The sequence below is a fragment of the Acanthaster planci genome, linkage group LG13 (genome assembly GCF_054643075.1).
Source record: "Acanthaster planci isolate LZ-2023a linkage group LG13, COTS_SCS, whole genome shotgun sequence".
Taxonomy (NCBI): domain Eukaryota; kingdom Metazoa; phylum Echinodermata; class Asteroidea; order Valvatida; family Acanthasteridae; genus Acanthaster; species Acanthaster planci.
The window spans coordinates 8,196,315-8,218,497 of record NC_141789.1 but is presented as its reverse complement, the minus strand read 5'-3'; the positions used below and the strand labels follow the sequence as shown (position 1 = coordinate 8,218,497).

Sequence of the window (22,183 nt, the reverse complement as noted above, 5' to 3'; positions counted from 1 at the left end):
AGAGCTTGAAAGGCCAACTCATATGGAAATACCGGTAGACCTATAAACAAAGGAGACCAAAGATGCCCAAATCAATTTACAAGTCAATGAATCATGTGAATCAATGCTTGCCTGCGATATGCACATAGGCATAATGGATGGAGATCATGAACTGTACCTTGAACTCATTATAAATTGCAATTCAATCTAGGGAAAAGTAGCATGACATGAACTTATTTTCTGTTGCTTAGTGAAGGCTAGGCCGCGTAGGCCTAATACATAACGTTAGAGAACAAAAATTTAGGCCTACGCATGGAGGTAGCGCATGCGAATGATGAGGATTGACAGGGCATACTAATGACAGTTAACCTTCAAACGTTTGCTGAAGTTTCATCTAAAACCATTTAAGTTACTCTTTTCCAATAAGACAACATGAAATGGCTTACTTTTAGCATAGAGTTTGCACGCTAATTTCGCCACTTCGTTATTGTAGTGGGGAAGACGCGTGAACTCGATCACATGGACTTCACGAACTGACTATAACTACGTCAGTTCGAAGAGCACAGCGCCCTCCATAAACAGTACGATTTTGTTTAACGAACTGACCGTATTATTGTTTTGCCGTTTCGTATAATGTCCAGATCTGGACACATTGATGTATTTCGGCCACAAGGCATTATAAAGATGCTCTGCATCTTAAAATCTATGGCGTTTCAGGGGTTGAAGTTCCGCGTGACGGTACATTATAATAAGTACGTTATTAATATGTGAAAAACTGAAAATCGAAAAATGTATGCAATTTGCCTATTTTGCTGGTTCGTAAAAGAGCAGACGCTTTGATTGGTGGAAATTCCATATACATTATGCCAGATCATGTCGCTCATGTGCAGTTATAAATAACTTCATATTTCGGGGGGGGGGCAATTGGCTTAGCTTGGACTTACTGACTGGTGACGTGTGACACACGTTGTCTACTTGTGTGGACTGTTTCAGTAACCACTGAACTACTCGCTTGCTGCAGTAGCGCAGAAGTTTTCACAGGTTCCATGGTAGATCCATCCACGTCATACGGATCTCGATTCCTGATGAGAATCCCAATTTATTTCTTTCGCCGACTGCCGGCACTTGCAAGTACACAACTAAACCCTAGTGGTACATAAGCTGTCGCCATTAATTATCAACGGCCGATGGTAGCATAAAAATGACTGTCGTGGTTCCCTATAATATGGGTCTTGTACCTAATGTCAACCACGGAATTTGAAGGGATTTCGTTGTGCGGATTGACTAAACCCCGGTTGGACATATGAGGAGAAACTGGAACAGGGATTCTCCGGCAGGGGTGGATTTAAGTGGGTAGACGAAATGACCGTGTGCAGGGGTTGTTTCTGATATGAGGGGCACATCAGGCATGAGCCATTAGTGTCGTTGGAGTAATATTAAGGTTGCAGGCCAGTAAATGAACTGCCATAGCTGACAGTGATAGGCCTAATACCTGAACATCAAAACATTAGGAAAAATACGAGTTTCTCAGGCGTTCGAGACGCACATCAAACTAAAGCCCATTTTATGATTTTTCTTTTCACATTTCCATTCATTAACCGATGACTTTTGAAAATACTTTTCCACGGAAGGCCACCCCAAAAAGTCGTGAAGCCCCTCGCCATTTTGGAATATCAAAACCCACACTTGTCGAAAAATAGACCGTTTTCAGGCACCGATTTCTTCCAAATTTCACTCAGGCACAAGCTGGTATTCTTTTTGCTCTCCCAAATCTGTCTTTTCTACAAAATGCCAACTTCATGGGTCACAAAATGCTCTATTTCTTGGAGAATGTGAGTGCATACAGTTTGTGATTTGGCCCAAGCAAGCAGTTTTCGGCCTATTTACTGGCCGCAACCTGGTTGGGATAAATATGTTCCTGGCCAGTCTTAAACGTCCAAAAGATATTTCTGTCTGTGGCGTATCCAGCGGGGGGGGGGGGGATCTTGCCCCCGGACGGATTTTCCATTATACCAAGAATGCTTCATAGGTGAGTATTAAAGAAAGTAATCGGTATATTTATCAAATAAATAGGCTTTTAATATTTTTTTCTCCCCATTATCATGTTGAATGAGTCCAAAGCCGCATTCGCTTTTGAATCCCCTCACATACCGAAGGATGGATATGCCGCTGGTTTCTGCAATGGAATCGACATCCTTCGTGCTATCTTAATTTAAGTTGGTACTTTTATATTTTACAATACTGTACTATCAATTAACTGACGTAGATATTTTCCTTGCTTTCTGGATGGACCTTTGCTGTGATAAGGGAACCCCCAAACTCTTTTTCTTTCGCACCCTTTAAGAGCAAGAGTTAAAAGACAGCATCGATTATTTTGGGTACTGCATATGGGGAGGGGTCTCCGGAATTATGTATGGCTTGCGTGTGTAGGGAGAGGGTAAAATATTCAGATATTTTTCCGATCAGACTTTACATACTTTTCCACTTTGTAAAGTTCGAAAAAAGGTCCACAAGACGTTTCTTGTGAAACAACAACTACTGCTTTAATTAAACGATATATATAGTATCTGTATATACAAGAATAGATTTCTCCCAGATAGCAATAATGTAGCAATTACAGCAATTCTAATCCGTCATTATGTGTTGCGTTCTTTGCCTTAAAACCTGTGGTGTGTTCTATAACACTGTAGTATTAAGGTTCTAATGATAACATTTTTTTCAAGTTCTCGAAATGTAGAAGTTTTTCTATAACTGCTTACGTTCGGTTTTTAATACAAACGTGCCAACATTGTTTCAACAATATAGCTAAGAAAAATAACCAGAAAGATAGTATTAATCTTAAAGAATCAAAATGAAATCAATAAGCAAAGCGACCAATCAAAAATAACATGTTAATCACAACGTAAATTTCTTTCAAGGTTTTAACTTTCTTCAGACGTTTCATTTAAGACTGTTTTCGGACCATTATAATCGTTTAAAGAACGCCACTGAAAGGTTACAATCTTTGTACACTTAACTTTGTTGGCTACGTTGATTCAACCTAACTTGATCGATAACCATGTTAAATAATTATGTTGAAGCCTAACATTAACGTAACAATTGGCAAACGTTGCTGTGACACTGTTTCAGTTCGGATTAGTATTGACGGACTATAAATGCCAACGGATCGGGTAAATTTACAGACTATATAACATTTAAAATAACGTTAATTAAAAGGTTACAATAACCTTCTCGTGACTTTTTTTCCAGTTAATCTCGCCAACTTTGATTCAACATAATATCAAAATACAACTTAACTCGAAACGCTGACGTCGAACGTTAGCTTAACAATGTAACGAACATTAATGTCAAATTTACATGTACGCATTTGCTTTTGGTGTTAGTATGATTCAATATATATTTTATTCAATTTGTGCAGCCTTAGGGGCTGAATTACAATTGAATTTACAACGAAATAAGAAAATGCAAACTGAATATCAACAGGAAATTCTATAATCAAGTAACATGTACAATTATAAACAAAAATAAAGTAAAAAAGTGGAACATGTTACAAAACGGAAAGGTGTAATGTATTTGTTTACAGAGCGTTGGAAACACTTCTGTTCTGCCTTGGATGGCATCGCCCTTTGGGTCACGAATATGAAAAGTTTCATCAGCATAAAAACGAAAATGTTAAAGGTTCTGCCTTTAACTGCTTGAGAGGAGGTGGAAAAACTTTTAAAATCTTTTTAAATTTTAGTAACTTTGCAAGAATGATTTTCTACATGTACTCAAGTCATTTTAGCCGACTGCTCAGATTTCCGGCCACTCGGAATAAAAGTACGCATGAAATTCGAGCAAACTCCTCCCCTTTCAAAAAGTACAGCAATATGCTTGAAGACCACTGTTATAAACTTACACAGTTTTTATGGAGTTACAACCATTAATCATGCACAAACGACCATTATGGGACATCAGTAATATTTGCATAATAATACGATTTACATTAACATTTACATCCTTTACATGCACTGTGCAAACAATTACGCTAAACAGAGACTAAATGCATCGCGCCTTATTGGCGTAATTAATACATATATGTTTTGAGGAAGATGGCATTTAAATGTGACATCACTGCCTTGAATTTTGTTTGACAAACAATCATTATAGTCTCTTACAAAATGGCACACTTTACAAACCATATTTAGCTGTGAGCTGGATGACTTTTTGTATCTCTATCTCGCATCTACATTATATCTACATGAATACGTATAATATGCGCTTTAGTGCTTTAAAACATTTACAGACCAGTCTCATTTTGCCTGCAACTGTATAGGAGGGAAAAGTTTACCGAAATGTCACCTTTTGGTTGGTTTTCGTTTGTACCTCAAATTTGTTCAAAATGGACATTTGTCCCATTTAATTAAATAGGATGGTATTTTCATTAAATATTGATTAGTACGTGTGTTATTATCTGGTATTCTGATAGCTACGTAGAGTTTAAACACTTTATGAATTATTCTTTTAATTCAATTTAATTATTCTTGGCAACTATAATTTTAGCAGCCACTTGGCGGGTTGTGTGGGGGTGTGGGTGATTCCATTCGACGAATTGAGCTTTGGTCGACAAATGAATCCAAAATGTGTACCAGTAAATGACATACGTTGGCCGTCGGCATTCCTTTGAAACACGAAATGCAGCGTACCATAGTTTTCCACTTTCAACACGGACGCATGCGGAAAACAACTCAGTATGTCCCCTGCGCACTTTGTGAATTTTACACGACACGAGGTTGGCAACCAAGTTTCAAGTCGGCAAATTGACTCTGCGTATCCCCCCCCCGAGTGCCTTCGCTTCGACCCTGACTGTGATGTCGAAAGAGCAGACCCTATATACATGTGTATTATTAGCTGTCTCCCCGAACCCCTTCCGAAAAGGGTGTTACGCGTCCTTTAACGTGTCAGAAAGTCGCACTCCCCATCACAGCAATTAGCACTAATGCAATATTTGACGAAGTAGTTTATTATGACAAAACCTCAACAAGCTACAAATGACAGCTGAAATGCCTATCTTTGAAGATCTTTCCAGACCTTCGATAAAAACATCGGAGAAATGTAGCGTCGGCAAGCGTCGTCTGCAATTGAAAAGTCTTAGAAATACTTTCCACTAATTAAGATACAGGTAAATTTCAGCAGAAAAAAATCCGACTATGACAAACTATCAAAAGTGGATGGGGCATTCCAAGGCAACTGGTGCTTGGTATCCGATACAGCGGTATATTTTGAGTGACTGGATGCCGGGCAAACAGTTTGATTTCTAATCCACAGCCACACAAATGCATCATATTACAATGCACTGGAAAGTTAATCAATTTGTACTAACCCAAAAGCTAGAGATTATCTGTTTGACACACAAGAAGAAATACGCGCCTGCCTGCCATAGAAAACTTCAAGTAGCATAATGGTAATGATGTTACTTGTATTACAACATGAGTGCGTATTAAGCATTTCTATAAGCGCAATGTTGTACAACTGTCGATTAATGAAAGCACCACTGCAATCCAAACAGTTGACCATGGAGTATTTGTGTCTTTTCTTGCCCTTTTTAAAATACGTGCCAATTCAAAACCACTAACACCAAAATTAGGACTTTTGTGAACAGTTTTAGAGGCAATATATTTCGGTTTCACGGCATTCCAAATAAGCATAGAGAGATGAGCTTTAATTAGCATCTGGATTTTCTTCAGACTCACAGCTGAATACAACACTGTTAGCATTATGATCAACATTATTCAATGCAGTAAACCTGACTGGCATACCGTCCACCGGGTGTGGTGTTGGTAACTGATTTATTTTCACCGATTCAGGTTTCAGGAGTTCCCAGTTGCAGCTTCGTGCTAGTTCAATAACAAGCATACGCATCAGCATCACAGCAAAAGATTTGCCAATACACGATCGCGGACCACCTCCAAAAATACAGTAGTTGTATCGGTCACCAGAGCGGTCCTCGCATCTTTCCGAAGCAAAGCGATCAGGATCAAAGTTGTTCCTGTCGGCAAATATATCTGACGAGCCAACTGTCTCACGGATACTATATAAGACTGTCCAACCAGCGGGGATCTGCTTGCCCTGTAACACAAAAAAAAAACGTCAAAAATGAGCGCTGAAGGATATTAAGTGTTGTTTTCTTTTGCCCTGAGATGCTTTGCTGTGACTATTGAATTGTTTTCTTTAATTTTACGTTTCTTTATGTTTATTTATTTACTTTATTTTGCTTGATTTGTCTCCACCTCAAAAACCTGTCTCTTCAGTAATAAGGGTCTACTGTAGATTTTCTCGTTTCTGTACATTTTTCATTCCGATTCACAGATTTACACTTTCCAAATTTTCTCTTTCTTTCCTTCTTTGTTTCTTTCGAATTAGTTGTTCGTGAAAACATGCTGGGTTCATTCTAGATACAGAAAGAAATAAGGCTCTTTTATTGCTTTTTATTTTTATTTTTGATACATCTTCATATTTATTTTTTACTCTTTTCATTTTATTTAAAAGAATTTTGTTTTGGGTGTCTTGTTATTTTTCCACCTTATTTCACTTTTATCCACCTTTCCATCTTAGTGAATTGCTCTCGGGGACACAGGGATAAGCTTGAGTACACACCAGATCAATATACTTTGCAAAAGTATTAAAGTGATTCATATAAGAGGAATTCGATCTCAGAATGCTCTCGATCAGCAACAGCTTAGCGGAATGATAACGAGGAATTTTCTCGACACGGTGTTTAAATATGGGGATCAAATTGTGACATCGAATGGTAAGAGCCCAAATCATTTATGTTTTTCAAATGCACGTAAAATTCGTCTTTTAATAGTTAAATTGGTGAATGGGGGGCTGTTTTTACATACTAACATACATCAGCACAGAGTTCAGCCGCTTGCTTTTCGTCTTACAAGCTCGATAAAGGAAAAACGCATGTGATTTATGCTGCCACATGCTTCCGTGGAAGTGGGCCAAAGGCTAAATTTATAAAAGCAATTACAACCCCTTCGAGACTGCCTAAATTTGATATATCGATGTGAAACAGATTCAAGGTCAAACGTGAATAGTTCACACCATTTTTGGCCTGGAAAGTCTGACCCTGCGGTAACGCCATATCCTTCCCCCCGTGCTTATGATGTCAAAAACTGTTTACTTTTTAAGTGATGGCACTAGCTACAAGCTTCAAAATTGCTCCTTAAAACCCATACGAAAAAGTTTTTTTATTTATTCCTTTTCAAGTAGATGCAGTGACATAAATTTGTTCGGAGAACTTGAGGATGAGGGATGAATTTTTGAGTTCATAAAATTGCCCCCCGGAAATTCGCAAAGGGGAAGAGGAAGGACAGAACATGACACTAGGGGGCACTGTTCATGATACAGATGTACTCGTCTTATTCATACCTGAAACCCTAAACGGTAGACTTCTGCCGCAAGCATTCTTTTTTATTGAACTGCCAACGGGGTGCTGTCATCATTTTCATAATTGAAAGGACTGCATTATTCGGCCATATCGACCATTGTTTTTCCCAACTATTTAAAGAATGTTCATTCAAATTCCGAGATTTTTTTTACTTCCTCCAGTGGAACCGAGTTATGCACTTGTGATATTTAACTCATGTTGTCTCTCATCACACAATTCTAATTGTTCCAACACATTTTGGGTGAGGGACGTTTGAGTTGGTTGCGTCAGAACTGTCTGGTCTGTGACATTGCAGAATATAAATTTTTTTTGCCACTCAATTTAATGACGCGTTTGTTAAACTTCAATGTTGCACACAGAAGGAGCAGAAAACTTTGCAATACGTCTCTTTTTTGATTCATTAAATGTCGTTTTTTTTCAAATTCATTTTCTTGAAAACACACAATTCAAGATGTACAAAAAGGAACAAAAGGAAAACTTTTTAGATTTTCAGTCTTTTTATCTGTTTTAAAACCACAAAACCGTATGCTAAGAGTCATCATGTTTTCACCTTTTTCGTTAACCTGCTGTGTCGAATCGTTTTCAAGGACTCAAGGAAATGTTTAAACTCACAACGGACTCACCTATTTTCACGTGATTGATAGAAGATGAATTCAATTTCTGAACGTTGCCATTCAGCCAAAGATTCGACGAATTGGTTCGTAATAATGAAGATTCTTAACACGGTATTCAAACACGGGGACCAAACTTTGACAGTGAATTGTAAACGACTGGATCAGATCATGGATTTTTTTGCAAAGAGGGGGGAATGCATTAACGTGTATGGCGCGTGTCAAACAGGTTTTCTTTTCTATAATATTGCTGAAGGTGGGACGCGATGATATTCTGGATGATTATGGAAATCAAATCTCAAAATGTGCTATTTTTTTAAACAAAAGAGACGAAAGAATCGATACGCCAGGACAATAACTGATACGAATATGCATAAACATTAGGTAGCCCCTGCCCAAGTAGCCCAATTGGACATTTTGAAAAAAGTAAACGAACAACCAAAAAATTAGGGAAAACAGATTATTAAAAAAGAGAGACCTTTTGCTCCCATGCACTCTGAATACTTACGTCCAACTCAAATGTACGAAGCGCCTTTCGGAACGCTGCTCCAATGGGTGGTGACATTCTCATGGTTTCCTTTATAACATTAGACACGTACTTCAGCTGGTTCATGTCTTGAAGTGTCAGTGGACTACCAGGCTGTGTCATGTTGTGGTCTTTCAGCTCTCTGCGGACTTTTATCAGCACGTGTTTGTTGTCATGAAGCTGGCGGATGATACTGCACGCAGCACTTGCAGTAGATGCATAGCCAGCAACAAGCAAATCGATGGCACGACAAACTGTCGCCTTCAACATGAGAATTGAATGAAACATAACTCAACTCATTATGTAAGCGCAGTGTTCTCCAACGTAGGACAGTTTCGAATTTAGCTTTAAAGCAATTACCAGTAGGTGCTACATTTACAATTCTGAATGTTCCATTTTGTGCAAAATGATCTTGATGAAAAAGTGCCTCTGAATTCCTCATTTAAAACCCTAAAAGAAAAGTACATCTCAGATGCCCAGAAATGTGTTAGATCTTAATTCAGTGGTTTTTGTTCTGTTTGCGAGGGAGTGCCCGGAAATGGGCTTTGAACCCCGTGGTTGGACTCCCCCCCCCATCAATGTTTTTGCCAGTTCTTACCAAATTTCACCCAATAAAACATCAAAAAATAAATGTAAACAAATTGAAAATGAACATCCCCTGCATTTTGCCTCTTGATCATACAAATTCGTGGCATCAGACTGTTTGTTACTGGGGGATGCCTTAACAATGAGCAACACTTGAAGCTTTTTCCATTGTCGAGGAATTACACGCTAGTGATAATGACTTTTAATCACGCATCGGTCAAAACTATAATTAATTTTCTATTTATATGTGAACATTCTCTATTTGCGAGACGGTAGACATATAAAAACAAATTCGAAAGTATCGTCTGTATACGGAATACATGATTGTGGTAATTGTCTTACCGACGTAGAAGGTATCTCTCCAGTCTCCATATCTTGTTCCATCAATATACGCAAAGCATCCTGGGTATCATCGTCATCCATCTTACGCTGGATGTTTTCTGTGATTTTTTTGGCAATCAAGTCACGAGCTTTCAGACCCTGGGAAGATTAATATAGTCACAATTACTACAGTGAAATATCAGTATCCTAATTACTATGCCACCCATTAGCCTCCTGTAGAGTCAAATTGGAGGTCTCTATATTTGTCATTTTTGGATGCAGGGAACATTGCCATGGTGTCATTTTTGTGTATTAACGAGACAATCAGTGTACGAATGCAAGACCAATTGCGACAATGCTGGAGCAGTTTCCCACATCTTAATAGGCCGTGGCATCCATAGTTTTGTTTCAAGTAAATTAATCAGTAACGAAAATTATCCAACTAAATTTTGAAGATGGATTTGAAATAACGCTGTTCTAGACAGGCGATTGTGTGTCGCGTTGAAGGTACACAGACTCCTTTTCTTCCAATTTAACCTGAAGTAAATTCCTAAGAAGATGGCATTACTAAACTATGGTGTTCGATGTCTGCCATCTCGGCTTACGAATCTCGTGTAACGTTTCCAACATCTAGCATCTGGTGAACGGATTATAAAGTTCTTCCAATTTGCATGTCATAGGTGAGTTAAGTTTTAATTCGGCTTGGTTTCCAACATACCATTTCGTACTTTGTGTGTGTGTTTATTTTATTCGTAAATCCTTCTAAATTGACGTCAGAGACTGGCTTTCAAATTATGAAAGACGTTTGGCGGAACAAAATGTCGAACAAGTACGCAGGTACGTGTACACTAAAACGAACTCACATGTGCTTAACAAAAGAAGATATGCACGACAAATTCCTACACATCAACATCGTACCCGAAGTATGAGAAAACGGGTGAAGGTCAGAAAGGTGGTCAGGACACGCATCGTGCACAATAACAAATCGAGCAGAAAAATGAGGGAGAACGCTTAACTGTTGTTACAAGTAAAGAATTCAAACATTTGCACGAGCTACTTAAAATGTGTGTCATATTTGTTTTTGTACTAACAACTTTTTTTTTACAGACAGCTCTACAAAATGGCTTTCCATTTCTACAATTATTTTATTATAAGAATGAATAACAAGTTTGAAATGTTTTAGGGGAATTAGGCATATGTTAAACTAACACATTTTGCTTCAAGATAAGCATCGATTTATTCCTTTAAAGGGGACTTTTATGAATTTAATATGCGAAGCACAGCTTTTTGTAATCACATGTGACTGTGACTTTCCCCTCCTTTGTAGCAGTAAGACGGACAGTTTCAACATTTTGGTTTTATGCTGACGAAGACTTCCATATTCATGAGCCAAAGCGTGATGTAATTTAAGGCAGAACCGGAGTGTCTCTCTGTGTATGACATTTCTACATTTGCTTGGTATAGGTTCCACAACAGTAGTGGTCAATATTTCTTCGAAACATTGTTTGTGGGTGAGTTTGAAGGATTAATGTTTAACTGTCCTCATGCTCTTTTAACAAGGATTGCCTCGTATGACAACGTGGAAATAGCGCCCTCGTGCATACTTTGAAACTAGGGTCTAGTTTGATTACCACCTCCTTTTCACTTCCAATGAAAAGAAGTAACTGTAGATCTTATCTGTATTGTAACACATAGTGATATGCGTGCAAACAAACGGAACTTTATATCCACTGTGTGTCTCGTTTGAACCCGTGTTTCCAAAGTCATGTTTCTGAAAATTTCTTCGATGATTTTCCTTCCCCTTTGCACCTTCCCTTGTTTTGAATGTAGCTTTGTTTGGACTGGCACGTGTTAGGGTCACAAGTGCACATCGGGGTGCCTTGCTATGTATACTGATTCCAGAGCTTTACGTATATATCCTCGAGGATTTGTTCAACTTTACAAAGACTGCAAAGGGTAAAGCCTTTGCAGAGAGATCGTTTACTTTTTTCCAATAAATTGTTACATGTTACACGGAGCAGTGTTTGAATTGAAGTCCCCGTGCTACATTGTGCCTCGAGGGATTCTTTACAATGACGCATTCACTGTACTTGTCCTGCAGTTCACACAAACAGCCACGCACTTTGACAGCCCACAGTTCAATGAACCCACTGAAATTCGGCAGATATATACAAGCCCGCTGCGTGCTTTTTACCATCTCTTTTTGTGCTTTTCATACTAATTCCGAATATTCCTGTCAAGACGACTGTTATAATTGTTATTGGAATTAGTGTTACTTTTATACAACCGAAACAAGATCATTACTAGGGTAAAAAGATCTCTCGTGGCAGAAAAGGGTTGAACCCTCCAATTCTCTGCATATATTTAGCAATCTTATTGTTGTATTGTTGCATAGCATAAGTAAATTTAACTCAGATATCTGGCAAGCTGTCCCTGCTGCATCTTTATGTAAAATCGAGAATGGTGTTTTAATTAAATATTGTTGTGTAGCTGTTATATGTTGGCCATTGCAAAGGCGGATCCAGAGTTTTCTAGAAAGGGGGAGGGGCAGTTGCCAACACAAGATTTACAATAAGTTCTTTTATTTATTGTGCCATTTTGGCTGCCAAATAGGAAGTGGATTATTTTTCCCTCCCTGCGCCATTGTTTAATCCTTAACCTTAGTTAACATGAACTTCAGTTGCTAATGTTACATTTACAACCTTTATTTAGGGTATTTCGACCCCCAAGGTATAGGAGAGTTATTACCTTATTCAAGGTGCTGCCAGGTATGTTGATGGGTAACGTGAAGAGACATTGAAAAATATCCTCAAAGTGGTCAATAAGTGAAGCTGTCTCCTCTTTACTGTAGTCGAAACCACACAGCACCTTGCCTGATACCCTGAATGTCAGAGATCTGCATTCTGGATATGCTGTAACTCCAGCAGGAGCTTTGCACCAGTCATCGATCGCATCAATAATGAGAGGTTGAACCAAGGAGACGTAACCAGCGAGTGCCGTGTGAGAGAAAGCACTAGCTACGTGTTTACGAAGCCTCGTGTGAAAAGGTCCCTGACTTTGTGACAGGCAATCAGTCCCAAAGATGAGTCTGGATGTGGCTGGCCAATAAGAGGTCACGATGTCATTTTCGCCGTGAAGAATCTTACGGATGTTTTCAGCTCCTCTGACTCGAACCGTTGGGCGGCCAAACAGATGTGTTTTAAAAAGCCGTCCGTGCTGCTGAAACTTCTTTTCGTAAAACTCCGACCCCTGTGTTTATAAATCGGATCAGGAAAATGCATCTTGTAGAACTATTATTATACGGCTTCCTTTTCGTTTAGTACATGTATTCGGTTTTTATCTTTTGTGAAAGTTACAAATGCTTTTCATTAATTACTCACGTTGGACACATTTCACGAATAGGAAAGATTATCCTGTAACATTCAATTCTTATTCATTAAATTATACGTGACAAAACGAAATGAAAATAATAGAATACAAGTTTATTAAGAGTTACTGTATGTACTCTTATGTCCTACAATTAATGCTTTGTGTAGAATAATACGATAATTTCTGTAATCTAATGCCGGAATACCACGGTCGTTAACCATTGCATTGATTTGCCGGAATACCACGGTCGTTAACCATTGCATTGATTTGCCACGGATTCTAATATATTGTGTTTTGGAGCCTTTACGTTGTGAGTGAACGTTTAACTTCATTAAGACTACATATCCAAAGAAAAGAGGATCAGTGGACTTGAAACGACCTTTTCGTTATTCATACGTACTTCAATCCTCTACCCTGACCAACCGACCGATATCTAAAGCTACTTTTGGGGGAGGACTGAAAATATATTTTAATACATGATTTTCGACAAATTATCAAAGGATTTAGACAAGACAAAATCTTGAAAATGTTTGAGAAATTGCGCAAGAAGAAATCGATGGAAAGTATCGGACACAAGCTTTAAGTCAGTGCTCTAGCAGGTGCTGACAGCATAATCTCAATCAACTCGGCGTTAAAAAGGGTGAGGGAATTTAAGGACGAAAGAGATTTGCATTCGTGGGTAAGGCTCCTCTGTCCTATTGAAGAACTGCACCTGTCTTCAACTATAAATATGAGCGATGGGTACCAAGTCACAAATGCATAGATTGTATTAAGCCACCAAACTACGAAGTAACTATCGAGTATAAAAAATCATCGTTATGATTAAAATTGTCAAAACTTTGGATACAAAACTCCTAATACAAAGACAAGTTTGAGAGCAACTCACCTGAAGAGCAAACGAAATTGTTTCTCCAATCAGGGGCCATCCCATACTACCATCTGGTAATGGTGCATCGAAAGCGGGATCTCTATTCTGGATCAAGTATTCATACCATAAGCGACGCACCACAATGAGTATCACCATGGATAATGCAAGTGGAACAATATATTGCCCCACAAGGCCGATTATCGGTGTATCTACTGTCATATTTCTGATATCTGTTGAAGTGAAACAAATACGTTTTATATAATTAAACACAATTTCTTCTACAAAGCGTAGTGGATGTCTATGTAATCAGTCATTAGCAATGCTCATGCTGCTGTGTCTCGCGTTAACTAAACCTATCAAGAGAAGTGTTATGAAATTTATACTGGTAAACAGATCTATTTTAGTATGAATGAAATGAACTTGTGAACCTATGCTGTTGATCGAGAAAATGAACTTTTATTATCGGTTGGTAATATGGCTCAAGTTCAGGGTGAGTTCAAGCAAAAGAACAACATGCCAAGTTGGCTTTGTCATGGTAACTAGTTAACCTGTACAGGAGGAGGTATGGCATTCTGAGGTCACCTCTTTGCACTGACCTATTGGCTGATTTAGGTCACTAGGTACACCTCCTTCGTCCTAACACGATGTGAAATGATGAAAACAGAACTTCGAGTAAACTATACTATATATAGATGAATGATTGTCTGATTGTGACAAACACCAGTCACCGACAAAATAATGGCATAAGGGAGAAACAAGTTTGACAAATCACAAAGGGGTTGAGGCCTTAAAAAAAGGATTTCTTTTAAATCATAACAAACTTCATTCAAAAATTCATTGAATTTCAGGAGTCATTCCATGTCATACAATCTGAATTTCACGGTGGAGTTTATGTTCACATAAAAATTCTGTTGTATCCAAAAACCCAGGATGAAAGAAGGTTTCAGGAAAGGTCGAAGGCACAATTTCCCACATTTGTGGACCCCTTTTCCCTGTGACAGACACTCCGTGTAGGCCTACACCTACACACACACACAGTATGTACTGTACATGTACATGTACAGTGTACTGTACATGTACAGTGTACATGTACTGTACTTTCAGATGCTCTGCATGCTGTTTACTGGCCATGAACCCACAAAAATTGGGGCGGAAATAATCAGGCAATGTGACCCACATAAAAACTGACACCACCCATAGCAAGTGTGCAGGGTTGACGTTCACTGTTATTATTCACTTCACTGTTCATACAACGATGCTGCGTGTAAAAATGAAAGAAAACGTAACGTTGTTATGCCCTCTGTAGTTCGCCCACATTTATTCGCATTCCACCACCCTTTCCTTCCTTTTCCTCTCCGTAAACCTAGCTTGTCAAGCAAGTACACCGAGAAACAAGCTTTTAACCACTCAATTTCATCTTTTAGTACTACCTTCCGAGACTACTACGTTTTCTCTTTTTATAACCATTTTTCGTTTAATTCGTCTTTCGAAATTTATTTATTTATTTTTGATATAAAATGCCTTCAAAGCAAAAATAATCATCCAACTGCATAGGCCTACCCATGACCATACTCCAGCTTTTTACACTTACTCAGCACTTGTATTTCAGTTTTGAAGTACTTGACCCAAAGTTCATTTGATACTAAGGCAGTGTTTCTTTTATTATCTTATTAACTTTTTATTACTAAATCAAAAACTACAAATAGTAAAGCCATGGGGAACCTAGAGTACAAGGAACACCAAAAACTAACAAACAACAGTCTAAATGTCGACGAAGCAAAGTGTTTGAAATTAATGCTGGAATAGCTAGTCACTTCATGTTTTAATTAAACATTTGTTCAGTACGTAATGAGTATTAAGTACAGTTAACTAAGTCAAGGAGAACTAAGAAAAAGGTAACAATGATAACTAAGATTTCCTTCGTTTTGCACTGAACAAAGACAATGATTTCTGGTTTGATTGGATGATCGGAGTCATTTTTTAATTTTGCAACTTTTGTGGCAACATGTACCGTATTACCTCCCTCATTTAAGGCATTTCACTCAAGCTAAGGGAACAGCGGAAAACTGCATCCTTGAAAAGTGTTTGTGGCCTTTATATAACCAAGCTGAATCCAACAAGGTTATGCAGGATTTCAATGGTCCCTAGGGGGTTAGGGTTTAAAGTCCAGCGTGAAGAAAGCATTGTGTTGGCATGTTTGTGCCGATACCCCGATTTAGGAATAAATCTTTGCACGTTTTCCTTGCATCGTAGGGTTAGATGACAAACGATTAAGCATTTTGTGTTAAAACTTGTGGGGAAGTGAACCAGTCAACCATGAATTATATTTGCTTCAGGGTTCCCTTAAGTAGCTACTCGTAACTCACAAACAAAACAATGCACAGCCCTCAAAGTATATCTTAGAGGGGGTAAAAAGAAGAATCGCCTTGAATTATTTGAAAGGTGGTGATGGGCCAAACAAAACATTCATGTGATTGTTAATGCTGGATGAAAAAGCTTGAAATCCTGATTGTGTTTGCCTAGTGTTGCCCAGTGTTGGCTAATTGACTTTCCTTTTCTGATAAGTTTGAATTTTTCTAAATACAGTACCTATATTTAAAATCGCATGTGGAACTTATTTGAACATGTGACGACTTGTTTACGAGCATATGATAAATGGCCTTTTTTCTGGTTCACTTTACACACAGATTTGTGTATAAAATGCACTGATTTTTGTCATCTATTCCTTGAAAATGTTAAGCATGTATCAGGAGCAATTGGTCGGGTATAAGATCGATTAGAGGTGAGGATATATGACATCTTAAAATTTACAGGGAATACTTAACTCAGTCTTTCAATAATTCACCCAAAAGCCAAAACGTCCACCCTAAAGGCCTTTTGAACTTGCGTTGAGTCCTGTAAGTGGTTCTATTTAAAACCCAAATCCAGCTACTTTTACTATTTATGAATCACTGGAGTATAGTAATAAGCTAGGTTAAAGGTCAGTCGTCCAATTTAACTAATGCTGGAATGAAGTTACTTTGAGGAGATGTAGTTTGAATTTCACTTTCTCTTTCGCCTACGTGATCCACACTGTGATCCGTGTGCTTTCCGAGAGTTTATGGTTGCCACCGTGTAATTTTCACACAAATTCTCGGCAAGCACTGACCCTTTACTCCTTGATTAAATGATTAAAAGTAAAGACCCTGAGAAACAAAATTGCTTATGTTTATTTGTTTAACCGACAAATTGTTCTATCCATAGCATTTACAGACGACTCTCCTCTTATGGCAAAGGACAGTATGATTGCTAGTGTACGTAGCGAGTGTCCCCAGGCAGTTGTTCTAAACAAAATCCACCCATACACTTTCCACTTTTTAATTAAGAGGCCATAGATAAGGGTCCATTGACAACGTCGCTGGATTATATATTGCATATCTATATCTATATTGCATTAAGAGATTCTGTAACAATGTATATATTTTGACAGAATGTTTATACTTGGCTAAACATGAGTTCACAATCTTTCGTGTGATTAAAAGTAGTTAATTTTAAATTTTAAACTGTCCTGGATGATTATACTCAGTGTTCAAGCAGGTGTCACAATTGTTCGCATGTTTGCATTCTTTCCACACTCCATTTACCCCTCTATATTGTACTTTCAACTCTTAAAAAGTTAAGGGATTCATCAAATTGGTATACTGTGGAGGATTCTAACACTTATCATTCACAGATTCGACCAATCACAGTCAAGAGTATTAGCCAGTCACAGCCAAGTGCTTTGACCAATCAGGCCAAGGGTCGAGACACCAACTACTTGTATATACAAAGCCAGTTTAGAAGGGAATCGAATGCACATTGCGTGGGTCATTCTGTCACAGTGAATTATGCAAGCTGGTTCAACACGTATGTTCACCCCTTCCACTTAATTTAGTGTGCACACGCTAAAATTCGTCGTGGTCACTTTCTGTCAGCGACGCCAGCCAGCAAACGACTAGAGCAAAATCCATCTGCAGAGATCTTCCGCATTCTGTAAATGTTTGCTGAATTTATACCAGAGGAGTATATTCAAGCTTCAGATTTCATGTTGTGATGTGTTTCTTGTTTAATCGTGAGTGACATTTCCGAGAAAGTGGGTTGACCGATGTCTATTTACATTTCCGAACGTAAAAAGGGTGTTTTAAAATCGAAATTTTGAATTGTTCTCCATTTTTTTCACACATGTTGCATATCTTGGTGATTGAGAGAGTGTTTGAAAAAGGATAACATGTTATGTTTAAGCTATTGTGAATTGTCCTTCGTTAGTTTTATCAATTTCAACTTAGGCTCTGTCTACTGATGGTTGGCCATGATTTATGTATGCACATATACATGTACAGTACCCTATCAACGTACGTATACGTATACTATACGCACTACTACGGACAAAATGATTTTCACGCAAAATATTCTATTCGCAATAACGTGAAAATACAACCGGTGTTTTTATCGGGTCTTTATTTCGTTGGATAAACTGGGGAAGTGGTTTTAAAATGGGAAAGACCATGAACGTATTTTCAAATCTGATGGTGCTTATTTTTTAATCACTTTTTCAGAATTTGTTTCAAATTTTGTGCAACCGGGTTCATATAATACGGGTGGTATAATGTTTCTAATCAATTTTAATTAATATCAAATTATCTCCGTGAACTTTAGTTGTATTTCGTTGGAAAAAAAGTATGGTCTCCATCCGCAGAAAGAAGTGTGAACGGGTTCAATGATTCAAGGCTGACTTGATCAAACGGCAAATAGCCGTTTTTTCCTGACAAAAAGCCTGTTCACTGTCACAGAGGTTCTTGATGACCTTCTGCAGAAAAATGGTTTCAATACTTTCAATACCCATTTCTGTATCGATAATTTCACTTCTTTGTGTTGGATGTCCTCCCCGTAAAATTGACGAAGGACAGTGGCGTAAATTTGTGCCGGAACCGGGGTATGGAAGATTGTGGAGGGGGGGACTTTCTGGATCATGGAAATTTGAAAAGCAGGGGCGGCTTACACCATATGACTCTAGGAAAAATATTCACGATGCAGATTAACATCTGTAAATATGTATAACACTCCTTCAGAACCTTGCATCAGAACGGCATATTTATGGCTTTTTGTTCTCCTTTTTTGTGCTACTAATTACATTTTGCGCTGTTGGGAAGTCCGAAAAGTTTTTCACAATCTGTCTTCTTTTTCCACCACCACAAAGTGTGTTTGTGTGTGTGTGGGGGGGCTGGGTGTGTACAGGTGTGTCATACATAGTGTGGACCTCTGCACAAAGAAGTTCACATAATGCGGGGTATATGATGGCGTTGTGTGGACTCGCACACGTCCAGAAAATATTTTTCCCTCTCTGAAAAACAGTTTCATAGGCATTTTGGGGTCATGGTTATCTGTGGCGAAATGAAGAGGAACAGTCCAGGAAATCATCGTCTAAAATACAGCTCGAATGAGTTATCCTAGTGCGTTGGAGAAAAAGGAGCACTTTCCTTAACCACAGGCGAACAAAGGAATGTCCACACTTCATCTGTAAAACAAGTGTGTGTGTGTGGGGGGGACTCCATAGCCCATCCCCCAGTCAAAAGGTGGGGGGGGTATAGATACCTCCATCCCTGAAATTTCCACCTTTGCTTAGTGATTTTTAATATGCCCCGTATACCACCCCATTATTATGTACCTTGCATCTTGCGTATTTTGTCTACTGTCCTGATTATTTACACTTGACACCGCCGTTGAAGGGCAATATACGTACACGGTATAACTGAATTGCCTTTATTGCCTTTCTTTCATAGGCCTAGTCCCGGTGCAACCGCCGTCACATATCTGTTGTTCTCCGGATTCCCTGTTATTAACCTTATATGTACGGGATCTTAATTAATGACCCCGATATCCCAAAGCTCTTGTCGCGTCAAAGCCTCTACAGTCCCCTTCTAATTTGTCTCATCTCCAAGCCTTGGACATCCCCTATACGCGTCTCTGCAAAAGTGTGGTCTACCCGGCCCACGCAGATGTTCCTCACACTATCCCTATTATGTCCACACGCAAGGAATCGTGAAAACCAATAGATCAACCTAACAGCAACCCACACAATGGCCTCCCAACTCCATCCATAGGACAAATTTCCCAATCTTTTGAAGCCCCAATTCGTTCTTTGCACGCTGCTGCCATAGGCATGCAGAGCCTCGATCTGGCATCTTTACACAATAAATTTAGTTTTTAGCTCTGATGATTCCTGTATATGTTGCTTATATAATTTTGTGCCTGCTGCGTTAGTTCCCATACTATGTTACTATGCAATTGGACAAAGCAATTCTGACACGATTGTACAAGCTACTAGTTTGAGGCTCTGCATGCCTATGGCGGTAGCAGTGTGCAAAGAGCGAATACAACAGCTTGTTTCCTACCAACCGAAGTTTCATTCATACGTGCAACGTATGAAGTTCTTTGCTGATTTTGTATTTTTCTTGGATTTTCGAACAAAAAAAGCACACTTCAATGGATATCGGAGGGTTTGTTTCACTTTGCCTTTTACAAAGTTTCAATCTTTTGCGTGTCATGTTTATTAAATTCTGTAGCGTAGCCAGCAGTAACGCAAATTCTTAATTACTCAGTGGTTTCGCGTGTGAAACATGTGAAACTGAACCTTTATCCTCTGCCGCCAGTCAACCTTTCTTCGGTAACTTATTATTATAGTTCGTAACCTATTATTATTTGTCACTTCTTAATCAAAAGATTCTCGGACCATATGCGTCGCCATTTTTTTTTCCTTTGGGCTAAGCACTTTTCTCAAGGAGGAATAATTTGCAAAGGGGAAGGGGGCTAGGCAAAGGTACTCATTGGCAAGGAAGGGACAAATCATTAACAGTGGAAAGGGGTCAGTTTCGATTTTTGTTTTCAAGCGAATTGGTGATTTATATCCCATTTCATGTTCCATATCCTTTTCCATTTTCTTTCCATTTTAACTTGTTTTTTTTTCAGCCTATACGCCCTCGCGACCCCCATGCCTCGGACTTTACTTCTCGAAGAAAAAATCATCCGTAGCTGAGCTACGATCAATTACACTTGGACAAGACGGTTACCGTAGCACAATCGGAACCCCTACAAGAACATAATCACTATAAAGATTATTGTGATTCGATGTGGCGCAATATGCGTACAAACCTGTGTTATATGAGAATCTCTTTATTGAATTATTTTGGTTGATGACACAAATTTTATTTGTCCTTTTATTATGCCCGAAACATAGACCTATATATATGGCCTAAAGTTATCACGGATATATCAATTGTGCATTAAAACTTGCAACTTGAACAGTGCTTGACTCAACTAAAGTCAGATTCAATAATGCAATTCAAAGAGTCGGACCCATTCACTAATGTGACCAGTTCATATTGATGAGTGAAAGTGCAGTCGTGTAAACCAGTGCAGTGAATGAGTTGTTCCACTTTTTTTACAATTTCGTCCTGTGAACCATCACCAACGGAAGGTGCTAGTAGTTAATTAATGTTTAAAGGACTTCAGACGTGGAAACTGTGGCATGAAATATATTGAACATGGTAAATGGGCAACAGCAAGATAAGTACAGAAATGTATAATCCAACATACTGAGAGTAGCAACAAAGCTGCACTATGAGTTGATTAGTTGTAAAAAACGACAAAAGTTTGAATGTACGTTGATTAAACAAAAATCAAATTATGTTGAAAAATTAAATTTAGATATTAATTGAAACCTACCTTCTACTGGAAATGACGAGAGTCTAGCGACTTGACGGAGCAGCGTCTGCGTTAAGGGAGTCTCCGCTAAAGAACAAACCAGAAATAGGCCCTATATCGCGAAGTCTTGAAAAATATAAAGCTAACAACTGACGTCCTAAAGGCTAGGGGCTTAATTCAAAGTGTCTAGTCGAAATGTATGTTTTGTCTGTTCACTGATTGGCACTTCTCCACAGCCACACAATTTGCAGCGCAAGTGTCTTTTATAGGAACACAGAGCTATGACAAGGTATCTGGGCTGCAAGTTGAACCCTTGACATCCGCATGACTGCATTATTGTTGTATCTCATCGGTGACCCGTGTTTATACCAGTTAGTGCCTTTTCGTCAAGGTGACTTTGATTGCTCAATATTGAGATAAATGATTTCGCACCATCTGCTTGGTTGTCATTGTAAGTACAAAACAGCTGTTTCTTTTCTTTCTTTGACTCCTGCCTACTATCAGTGCTGTGATTGGTCGAACTCAAAGCACGTGCCTTGTATCTGGAGGCCATTACATATGTGGTCTTTTGAAGCTCGGGTATTGTTTACCTGTACCTTTTGTACTAGTTGTGTGAACATGAGACTCCCGTTACGAATCTTACTCTGATGCGAGTAGGGCTTTGACACGGAAAGCACTGCCAAGTTCACCATAGGACAGGGGGAGAAGGTCACCAAGAGGACACGCAGTACAACCATACGCACATGATACTACGCCTTCGGGGATAATCG

The 22,183-nt window shown here is 38.7% G+C and overlaps 1 protein-coding gene across 2 annotated transcripts; it reads right to left on the bottom strand.

The window, feature by feature from the left end:
* Window positions 1-2,496: 2,496 nt before the first annotated feature.
* Window positions 2,497-21,873, bottom strand: LOC110982498 (cytochrome P450 26A1-like). Of its 2 annotated transcripts, XM_022240941.2 has the most exons (6): window positions 21,435-21,873; window positions 13,713-13,924; window positions 12,206-12,706; window positions 9,479-9,616; window positions 8,534-8,812; window positions 2,497-6,087 (listed from the first exon to the last, which is right to left on the bottom strand). In XM_022240941.2, the coding sequence occupies exons 2-6, from the start codon at window positions 13,911-13,913 to the stop codon at window positions 5,680-5,682; spliced, it is 1,527 nt and encodes a 508-aa protein (XP_022096633.1). In that variant the 5' UTR covers window positions 13,914-13,924; window positions 21,435-21,873; the 3' UTR covers window positions 2,497-5,679. The 2 variants fall into 2 exon arrangements, with proteins under 2 accessions (XP_022096633.1, XP_022096634.1); XM_022240942.2 differs by lacking the exon at window positions 21,435-21,873 and having other exon boundaries at window positions 13,713-14,279.
* Window positions 21,874-22,183: the final 310 nt, after the last annotated feature.